The 11,162-nt window shown below is 41.0% G+C and overlaps 1 protein-coding gene across 1 annotated transcript; it reads left to right on the forward strand.

Annotated features, from left to right (window-relative positions):
- The first annotated feature begins 1,277 nt into the window (after positions 1-1,277).
- On the forward strand, positions 1,278-4,904 carry fancf (FA complementation group F). Its single transcript, XM_074632696.1, has one exon. It carries the CDS (start codon positions 1,576-1,578, stop codon positions 2,599-2,601), a length of 1,026 nt encoding a protein of 341 aa, XP_074488797.1. The 5' UTR covers positions 1,278-1,575; the 3' UTR covers positions 2,602-4,904.
- Positions 4,905-11,162: the final 6,258 nt, after the last annotated feature.

Here is an 11,162-nt window from a genome sequence, read left to right on the forward strand (position 1 = left end):
TCACAGCACTGTGCTGCTGCTGCTGCTGCTGCTGATGGGAGGGAAGTTTGATCAGCTCCCTCCTCTCTGCGCTTTGTGTTGCCTCCATATAACATTTCTGGACTGAATTCAGCAGGTCAGCCTGAGAAATTCAACCCTTCGATACACTTGGATTAATGTGTTTTTTTTTTCTATGTGTAATCTGATCCAGCTGAACTGACAGACTATAAAGCTACAGTTGCATGAATGAAAGTTTATTTTCTCTAATTCTAGTTAGATGGGCTTTGTTTTTACAATATATTGAAACATCTTGGATCTCTAACCACTGGCGCACTTTACACTTACTTTACACTATACATCCTATATACCACTTTATAGACTGCACATATGTACATATTACATGTATTAATTGACGGACTGCACACACTATGTTCACCCATTCACTCTGTATCTTTTATATCTCTATTATTGTTTTTTTAATTTTTGTATACCTTTACCTCTCCTGTGTTTCACTCTGTTTGCTGATGTTGCTGCTTTGACACCTGAATTTCCCTTCGGGGATTAATAAAGGTTCATATTATCTTAAAATATAGAGCAGGTTTTACATAAATATGTACGTTAGCCAGAAAATAAATATTAAAAACTAAGAGAAAATCAAAGTGTCTATACTGAGTTTCGTTTCTTACTTAAATTCAGGATTTTTTTTAATTATTATTATTATTATTATTATTATTATTATTATGGCAATACGTTACTAATAATGCACACAGTGTACTTTCATAGACTAAGCTACTGGAGTTACCTTGCACTATACTCATTTTTAACAGTCTCTTCTGCACTATATTCACTTTTTTTAATAGTCCTGTATCACAGCTGTTACCCTGCACTATATTCAGTTTTAACAGTTTTCTTCATCTCCTTGTATTTTTATATCTGGTATATTTTTTTATACTTTGTACTTTGTACTACTAACTTTTTTTACTGTCTTTTTACTAACATGTTTTGCACTATGGAACTGTGATGCTGGAAACTTGAATTTCCCTCGGGATCAATGACGTATCTATCTATTGGAAATTTAGAGCATGTTTTACATAAATATGTACGTTAGCCAGAAAATAAACATTAAAAACTAAGAGAAAATCAAAGTGTGTATACTGAGTTTCGCTTCTTACTTAAATTCAGCATTTTTTAAATTATTATTATTATTAGTAGTAGTAGTAGTGTTATTATTGCAATAAATTACTCTGTGTCTTTTATTTTGAAGGAAAATAAATTGGCCAAAGCGTAGCACTCTAGTGCGCATGCGCAGTAGTAACACAAACAGGCAGCCGGATGACAGAAAGAGAAAAGAGTGAGTACCACAGCAACTATGTTGAGGCTATTTCTACTAAATGTTCCTTTACTACTGTGTTATACTCTCACTCACACTTCTGTGCGTAACGCTGGATATTAACTATCTTTTAACCATTCGTTCAAAAAGGATTTTGTTCTGAAACTTGCCACCGGAAGTCCTGTTGAACGTTGTAGTTCGTTGCTAACCTGTTGCTAAGCTGTTGCTAAGGTGTTGCTAACCCGGTAACCCGGGGAGAGCGCCACATGGAGGCGGTGCTGAAGAGCCTGGCGAGCACTGCGGAGCTGCTGGCCGTGGCCGGTCACAGCGGTGTCGTGGATCAGTGGGATAAACAGACTCTCTCCAGAGCTTTTGACTGGGCCCGCTACTGTGAACACCTCTTCTCCAGGTTTCACAACAACCCCTCGATACGGAGCATCATGGAGAAGCAGCTGCAGCTCACTAATCAAAGTCTGCGAGCTGCTTTCCCTGGATACACAGACGTCTCCTTCACTGACCTCTCCAGGTGTCAGCACCTGTTGCTGGTTGGGCTCTTGAACAACCCTGAGCTGCCCATCTCCATCATGAAGACACTCTTTGACACCACCAGTCCTGTTGACACCACACAGACAGGGCATCAGGATGTTACCGGCTTCTGCAGTCACATCATTCAATGCAGATCTGCCTGTAAAGTCCTGAGTCCTCTCATAGACCTGTCAGCTGGTGTTGGTGCTGATGCTGAGGTGCAGGGGGTGATGCTGATGGAGAGGCTGGATGCTCTGCTGAGCCAAGCCGGCCAACCTGAGCACATTTTAGACTCTGTCCTCCAGGGATGTGAAGGAGCAGCAGGACATTTCTGTCTGGTCATCGCTGCAGCTCTGCTGACGACGAAGAACTCACAAACTGCTTCACAGGATTTTCTCTTGGACTGGTTGCAGAGAGAACAGCGTGTGCTGCAGCACATGTGTTCTTCGCTGCCTGCTACACTTATTATAGACCTGGCCAAACAACACCGGAAATTTAGAGATGCTTACTGTGATGTGCTGAAAAAGTGGGCCTCTGATATGGAGTACAGCATGAGCGAGGGTGAATGGGTTCAAACCACCAGCACAGACCGAAGAACAGTGTCCTTCCAGAGACTGACTGAGTACTTTGTGGCCTTGTTTGAGGCCTGTCCCTCTCTGAGGGGGGACGTAGAAAAAGAGCTTAATGCTTTGAAAGTGTCTGATGGGGACTTTGATGTCAGAGGTCTGAGTGTGTGGGGAGACCTCCTGTCAGCATTAAACAAGTGACTGTCGGTCTTGTGTGTTTCTTTACAGCTGGAAGAGATGCCGAAATGTTGCCATATATACACAATATATATCTGTTTATATCTTTATGCAATGGTTGACTAAGGTATTAAACCTCAATACTTCATGATACCAAACAAAATGTGTCCGTAGCGCAAACAATTGTAAGCTGTCAATGACTCAAAATGGCATCATATGCTTCTTCTTTACTTGTGATCAGACAGTTTCAATCATAATTCTGCTTGGGTTTTAGACTAGACAAAGATGGCGCCGATAGGTCGTTTTGCAATCTATCGTTATTGGCAGAGTTGGGCTCTGATAGTGGCAGATGGCTGCACTATCAGAGCCCAACCAGTACATCCCAATCAGTTACGTTGGGATGTACATCACTGTTCTGCATGGAGGCTCCGTACACAAAGTTAAGGTAGAGGGGGAGAAAGAAAGTTATCTCTCAAATATATAACACAACACTAACAGCTCTTTGTCTACAATACAAGACAGGCAGACAGGGAGGAAAATAAATAATACACTGTTACTTTAACTTAGTTAACAATTTGGCGTTCTCTCTTCTAAAATAATCCAGCCACTAACCATCCATTCATGAAATGAAATCGCACACTTAAGGCTCCTCTTTCTCCCGGAAATATGCACGAACATTAATGGTTTGTTAGAGTGGCATTTAACAATGCAATGGGATGTACAACAGAAGTAATCCGCATCAAATTTCCAATGATGTAATCCACCAAATCACACTTCAAGATATTCTCTTACTAATGATTCAATTCGGAGTGACAAAAACTGCTTTATTTTATTAAAGACTGCGTATGCAAAAGTAACTGACTAGGCTGCTGCAGAAGTAAAGATAATACCGGCCGATTAATCGGCTATCAGCTTTTTTCCTGCTCCAAACTATCGTTATTATATCGATGTTTAAAAATCCACTATCGGGCGACCTCTAGTTTAGACAAAATTTAAGAACTTTGGTTTCTTTTTTTAAATGAAAAAAGTGGTTTTGTTGAAAAACATGTTCTAACAGAGGAGGGTGTAAAAAAAGGAGCATTTTGGTATCAGTACCGAAACACAGGTATCATATAAGCATTAGTAATTTCAGTGCAAAATCCACATAAAAAGTACACAACTCTTAAAAATGTCATCCAGTCATTCACAGTGGCTTTATTCCATTTCAATTCTTGACTCTTTATGCTGCTTTTTTTTCCAACTTGTGAAATATAATTGGACGCAAACACAGCTAGAAAAACAACATACTGAATGCATTTACAGGATGGAAATATAAAAAATAATAATGCTCACTTTAGTGGATCTGAAAGCCTTAAAATACAGTATGTCGCACTAGCCTGTCTCTTTCACAGCATAACATTTTTTTTGTAATATTTTATCCACGCACCTTCTAATAATGTAATTAATAGTTTTTTTTATGTCAGTACAACTGGATATTGGTTAAAAAAGCACAGCTTACAAGGTTTGGACAGATGGTGGTTGTAGTCCGTAGCAGCACGTGATCTGACTGAATTAAATTCAAAGCAATTGTCCGTCAGTGAATAGTTCACACTTTATAAATTGGTCTCTGGAGATTCAAGGCCTCATTTGGCCTCATATAACCCACCCTACTACCAAATTATATTATAGATGTGCTGTTTTAAGATCCTTCTGTAGCTGCTGATTTATTGATTTATTAGGTCCTGAAAATAATAGTTTTAAAGGACAAGACAAGGGGCTGTAAAGCAAAGAGAGAAAAAGCTTTGTGTAATCCAATTTACCCTCTTCTAACTGTACACACCAAAAAATCATTTTCACTTTCTCACACACCATCTGTCAATATTCGCCTCTTTGCCACAAAGCTGCTCTCCCTCTGCAATCTAAAAATTATGATTGGCTTAATGCCAGTCATGTGACTCGACTGCCAATTCACACATCTCAGACCTCGCCCATGTGCCTGAGCACCTCTGCGGCAGCGAGGGATCAGTTAGTCAGATCAGGCGTCTTCAATCAAACCCTCCACACAATAGCTGGTGTGTGACATAACTATGGCAGACAGCGGATTAGAGACCCGGCCACCGCCGCCGCCGCACAGAGGGAAACACCAACACGACCACGGCTCGTTTAACACGCCGTGAAAGCAATTCACGTTGACAGACAAGGGTCACTGAGTTAGGGGCTGCATGTACACAACCAATTTATTTCCATCCAATGAAGACCATATGCATCTGGCTGCATGGAGACCAACAATGATTGAAGGGATCTCACCTGCTCCTCCTACATTATAAATATATGCAAATTCATTTAATTTACATTTTCATCATGTGAGATCAGATTTTAGCCAGAAAATAAATGAAATAATTTAAGGATAAATGTCTGGAAAAAGACTTTTCCTCCTCTACATGTTACAGCAGCATGTTATCGTTCAGCCTTCGGGACTGAACACTGACAGATTTCTTTCATTTTTAGATTTCTCACCCTTCTTCACAGCCTGACACATAACTGGCAGAGTGGGTTAGCAGCCATGGTGATGATTCACGTGTGTTAGTCTGACTCCAAATGAGAAGCTTACAATTTAGTTCTATATGCCTGTATCTATCTCTACTAAATGAAAACACGTTTCACCCATTATTTCTATAGGTTAAATACCTGAAAACTGATAATAAAAAGGAAAGCCCATTATTTTCAATTCTTTTATGGCAAATAATCTTTAGTGAAGAGTGAAGATAGTGATATCATGAAACTAAAAAAACCTCAGGAATCCATCGGTACCAACCATGTCATATTGGCTTGTCGCAAAGGAGATTAAATAACGCTCCAAACTTGCGCTACATTTTGGCAAGGAAAAACTGCCATGGCCATGTTCAAAGGCGTCCCTTGACCTCTGACCTCAAGGTATGTGAATGAAAATGTGTTCTATGGGTACCCACGAGTCTCCCCTTTACAGACATGCCCACTTTATGATAATCACATGCAGTTTGGGGCAAGTCATAGTCAAGTCAGCACACTGACACACTGACAGCTGTTGTTGTCTGTTGGGCTGCAATTTGACATGTTATGATTTGAGCATATTTTTTTATGCTAAATGCAGTACCTGTGAGGATTTCTCGACAATATTTGTCATTGTTTTGTGTTTTTAATTGATTTCCAATAATAGATATATACATACATTTGCATAAAGCAGCATATTTGCCCACTCCCATGTTGATAAGAGTATTAAATACTTGACAAATCTCCCTTTAAGGTACATTTTGAACAGATAAAATGTTAATTTGTCATTAATTGCAATTAACTATGGACAATCATGCCATTAATCGCGATTAAATATTATAATCGTTTGATAGCCCAAATATATATATTTTTTTATTGATTGATTCAAGTGTCCTGCACCATTTACAAGACACTGGACAACAACAACAACAACAACATGACCAGTCGTAACACACAGTTCCACAAATTCAAAGAAACAAAGAAACGAAGAAAGAACATTCAGTTTCCCTAACAAATAGGTCCTATCATGATGGATAGAGTGGTCTTTGTCTTAGTTTCCATGCATTTTCTTTAAATCTTGCTGAGGCAAACATCTCCTAATTAAAGAGCCAACTCAACATATAACGAGACAGACAACATAAAACCGATCTGGGCTCCTATATTGATATTTTCTTTTTCAAACAGATGATTCCTTAAATCACTGTACATAGGGGTAAAGGAACACAAAATGAAATGTATCCTCAACATCAGTACAATCACAAAAGACACATAAACACATAAAAATAACCATTTTCACTTTCGCAGAGGGCCCCACTTGCTAAGCATTAAGACCACTCCTCTAATATAAAGCAGCTATTTACCAACCAGGTTTTTGTCTCTTAAATGTGAACAAATTGCCCTCTGCTCTTAACCTGTAAAGTGAAATTACAGGGTTGTCTTATTGTATCACTTCAAACAGCAGGAGGCTGACATAATATCTACCACTTTAAATGTGTGAGGATGCTTCAAGTAGCCGCTCATCTCTTGAGTGAATTTCGTATTTGTGGGAATACAGTATGTGGCATTTCTGTCTTTTATAAAAACACCCAAGTGAAGATTGTGAAATTAGAAATGGAGCACAGAGTATTTCCTGCTCTCACATCTCGTCCTTGGCTTGTTTCTGATTCAGTGTGTTATTGTTCGGTGTCAGCGTGGGGTGACAAACTGCAGTGAGACGTGCTGCTGAGGGCGACTGTGTTCTAAAGGGTCGTGAAGGATAGCGTTCATTAAAACCCAGATCCAGCCCCCATCTGGTGGTGTGAATAGGGAGTCCTCTGAGGGGTGTGGGTGCGGGGGGGTAGAGCCCTCCCTCGGCACGTGCCTAAGCCGCTCCAGCCTGGCCTTCGTCTGGCCTCGGTGACGGATCACAGAGGCAGGAGGGCCCCTCTGCACACCTGTGTCCCTGCTGATCAGTGGCCACCATCATCAGGCATGCACCGAGGAATGATGCTTTCATTTCAAGATGGATGGAAGTGGGGTGTTTCTACTGAGTCATATGAAACGCTGCAGCTTTTTGAAGAACAGGATGAAAGAAGCTCACATCGTCCTCTCCAGGACATCCCATAAAAACTGCACTGTCAGATGCTCCAGTGGGGTGCAGTGGTTGCAGAAACACTACTGTATTTTTGCACATAAGAGAAGAGGGAGGGGGTTGTAGGAATAAGCCAGAACAAAAGAAAGTAGAGCTGCAACGATTAATAGAAAAATAATCATTAGATGTTGCCCTAAAAGAGAGTAAGTTGTGGCTTTAAGCAGTGAAATATTTTCCCCTTATTATCTGCAGATTCATCACCATCATTTGATCCAGATTCTAAAGCAAAACGCTGCCAGCAATGAGAATATCGTGTAAAATCTTATCAGCCTCTCATCCTTTGTCTGTGAGATACGAGCATGATACGAGCATGTTGCAGAGAGGAGGGTATGAAGCTGTCAACGTAATGTGATATGGGGGAGGGGAACTGGAAAGACTTGTGATAGATTACCTCACATGCAACTGTAGGAAGCCAGTTCTGTGGAGGAAAAAACAATTGGACGTAGCAATCTGCCTCCTCTTCCTCTGATTGTGGATTCTCACTGCACATATGGCGGGTCTGAAATATACGGCATCACTGTTTCCCTGCCTCAGTAGTGGTGCTAATAAATGTTTCAGTGCACAGATGAAAATACAAACAGTTCTTGCTGCTTTTGGGAGCTAAACAAGATGGAGATGTTTCTCAGTGGACGCCATTTGCATATCACAAAAGGGAGGGCTTTTTCTTTCCAAACTGATCATCTTAAGCAGGAGCGCTTATGAAAAAATCATGATGGAGAGATTCGGAAATCCTTTTGTAAAAATATCAATCTCTTAAAAAATATTTGCACATGTGTGGCAGTGGGTGGAGAACAGAGACGTGTAACATGTCTGGTGACTGATTTGGGCTGCCAAGCTCTCCATTAATAAAGCAATTAGCAAGGGAGGAGAAGGAGGCGTTCATAAATTCAATTGCCCCGAGGTGGTGTAATGTCATGCGCGAGGGTGCCATAAAACAATAATTACTGCAATACTGCTTTGAAATTTGGGGGTTGTAATTACTTGATCTTTTTGCATACGAGGGAGTTGAATTTTAGAGTGTAAGTTAAAGGATATTCAGGCTTTGCTGTGTACATATTGGACTGCAGACAAGAGAGGAGAGGAGGGATCAGGAGGATAATTGCATGCAGGCTGAGTCCCGGGGGAGGAGTGCAACCCCGTCATCAAACACTCATTCTGGCTCGGCCTCATCCCATTACGGTCCCCCAGGAGCCAAACTGCACCTGCCCCTCAGACTCACAACTACTCAATCCCCCTTCACTCGCCCTCACCGTTACACAAACAAGCACCAGCAAAATCACAATGAGTCTGAGATGCTGCAAAAACAACAGAGGATGGAGGTTGTGGAGACAGCTGAGAGAATCCCCACCTATGAATGAAAATGTCGACACCACACAGATTTTGCCCAATTACCGCGCGGCCCAGCGGGCGCGTCACCGAGAGCAACAGCCATGACCTCCCCGGCTGGTTAGGCTTGAGAAAACATGTTCCACGCGGCTGGTGACACAATTGTGTTTTCTGTCAAATTAACATGTGCACCGAGAGGCAGGCGGTGGTGCTGGTGGTGGTGGTGGTGGTGGTGGTGGTGAGCGTTAATGGTTTCCTCAGCCGGGCAGATAATCGGCGGAGAAACTGAGATTTATTGTAATTGCTGCCGCTGCTGTGTTGCAGACATGGAGCTGCTTCCTGTGATCGAAGCATCAGTCAACACAGAGCAAGAGTACAGTGCACATTAAATTGATTCAGACTGTCCATCATGTGCATAAAACCGATGGTCAACACGTTAACCCCCACCCCCGCAAACTGCATGCCTGTCTATCATTTCTTCTCCGTAGAGAGGGGAGATGTAGAGGCTTCATTTGCAAGACGCTGCAGAGATTTTTCCTGATTTTATTCACCCTGCATGGCCTACCGTCAGAGGAAGGTAGAAACCTCCTACCAGTTGGTCACATCATGCGTAATGAGGACATTCAAGAAGCTGGTCAATTCTCTAATGATGGACTGCTCCATATGACTCATTCCCACCTGCAGAGGCTGAATCACGCTCTTTGATTCATCCAGACTCGTACACACCATCGAGCCCTTCCCGCTGTAAGGAGAAGCTCTGAGTGATGCACGTGGACGGATAGATGGATGGACGCCATGTTTTCCTGAATTATTTACCACCTCGTCATTGAGGTGTCTGCAGTTTATCGGCAGGCAGAGCGGCGTGTTTGACACACTGCTGAGCAGAGCAGAGGTGCCACAGAAGGTGATATCACCTTTCTTTTTCCCTCTGTACACCTCTGACTCAGATTTATCGGTGAGTCATGAGACCTCCATCAGTCCTCTCACGACTCCCTGAAGGTGCATGGAGTTCAGGGTTTGGAGCTGTATATACAATTTAACAAGTTCTGCACACGCTTTTCATGTGTGCAAACCAACATACAATATCTTCTGTATATATGGGATCCACTATAAAATATACACTGATATTATTATTATTATTATTATTATGCACTACATATTTTATTGCATTTTCAATGTTATTCTATTTTGACACAGATTGTAGCTTTGTTATTGCCTTATTTTACTGCCTTTATCAGGTAAGGTTAATAGGTAGAAATGACCATCCACTTCTATTTTCTTAACCCATTTGAACCCAAAGACTATATTTAGTGTGATAAGGGAAAACAACACAACATTTGTTCTGATTGGTCACTCAAAAGTCTTGAAATTTGGTGATTTAGTTTGGCACGCCCTCAAACACAGCTAGTTAGAGTGGAGCTGGAGCAGAGTCTGAAGAGTTTGGTTTCAGTTGACCAATCACAACAGAGTGATTTCAAATGTGGGCACAAATGGGTTCTTTCTTTTCATAATAATATTTTTGGTCATATGAATATTTTTTTAGCCCGACTGCCTGAATGCCATTATTAAAACGTAAACAAACGCATCTTAACATTTCAAATAATAAATACTGTTACTAATTTTCATTGGATGGCGTCATCGCAGAACAAAGTTGCATGGAACTAATGCTGCATTCATGTTTCACCTTGTAAAGTCAGTATTTCCAGCTGCGCATTCAACCTTTGCATTTATGTCTAATGGTCTCTTGTAACATTGATAATGTAGGAATCGAACCTCATTTTGCAGCTGCGCTCATTGTACGTTTCATCAAGTATTTGATTAAAATGTAAATTAACTGTCTACATAATGTAATGAGCATTGATGTCTTATGTGTTTTATATTGTCATTGTTTTTCTGGCAAACATGAATTACTAATAACTAGGAAATACAGTGATAATTACAAAGGTAGCATGACCTTTCCTGTCACCAGCATTTATTCTGAATTTCATTAGAAGCATTTTTTGTTTTAAAAGTCCAATACGCTCTAGAGTTAAACAGTATTGATTTGTTACGATTTAATGCAGGAACCGGGTCAATAATATGTTGCATGTAACACTGTTGACCTCAGTTGTGTAGAGGAGGACACACTGAGGAAACAGCCAAACATAATACTCCACATTACATCCTCACAATGTGTTTTGCTTTACATTTATGCCTCTGATATTTCTTTTTACAATTCAGAGAAGTGTGAGATGCTGCTGAGAGGTTTAATAGGTTTCATCACACGTTTGTGCACCTACATGACACATCTTCATCTACACTGCATATTAAAGTCAGGACTCTTTGGGAAAGCAGACAATGATCCTGGTTTTGTGGGGATGTAAACTTCAGTAATAGCATTAACATTGCTGTTTTCCTTTTACCAATTACCTAGCTACAGAGTCCAATACTCTCCCCTGGACTCCGGAGACCTCGGTCATTGATCTACTAATGAGAAACGTGGAGAGAATTGGAGATGCACCACACTGATTGGAGCAGGTGGATAACTGGTTAGATAGTCTGGCTTCAGTCTCTGAGGACCACTAACCTTCAGATACACAGCTGAATGTACTACAGTACATCACATCAACACTGAATATGG

This window comes from Sebastes fasciatus, chromosome 4, assembly GCF_043250625.1.
Source record: "Sebastes fasciatus isolate fSebFas1 chromosome 4, fSebFas1.pri, whole genome shotgun sequence".
Classification (NCBI taxonomy): Eukaryota; Metazoa; Chordata; class Actinopteri; order Perciformes; family Sebastidae; genus Sebastes; species Sebastes fasciatus.

What these genes read in the sequence shown, in the direction of transcription:
- fancf (XM_074632696.1), top strand. Translation starts at nt 1,576, where the DNA reads ATGGAGGCGGTGCTGAAGAGCCTGGCGAGCACTGCGGAGCTGCTGGCC.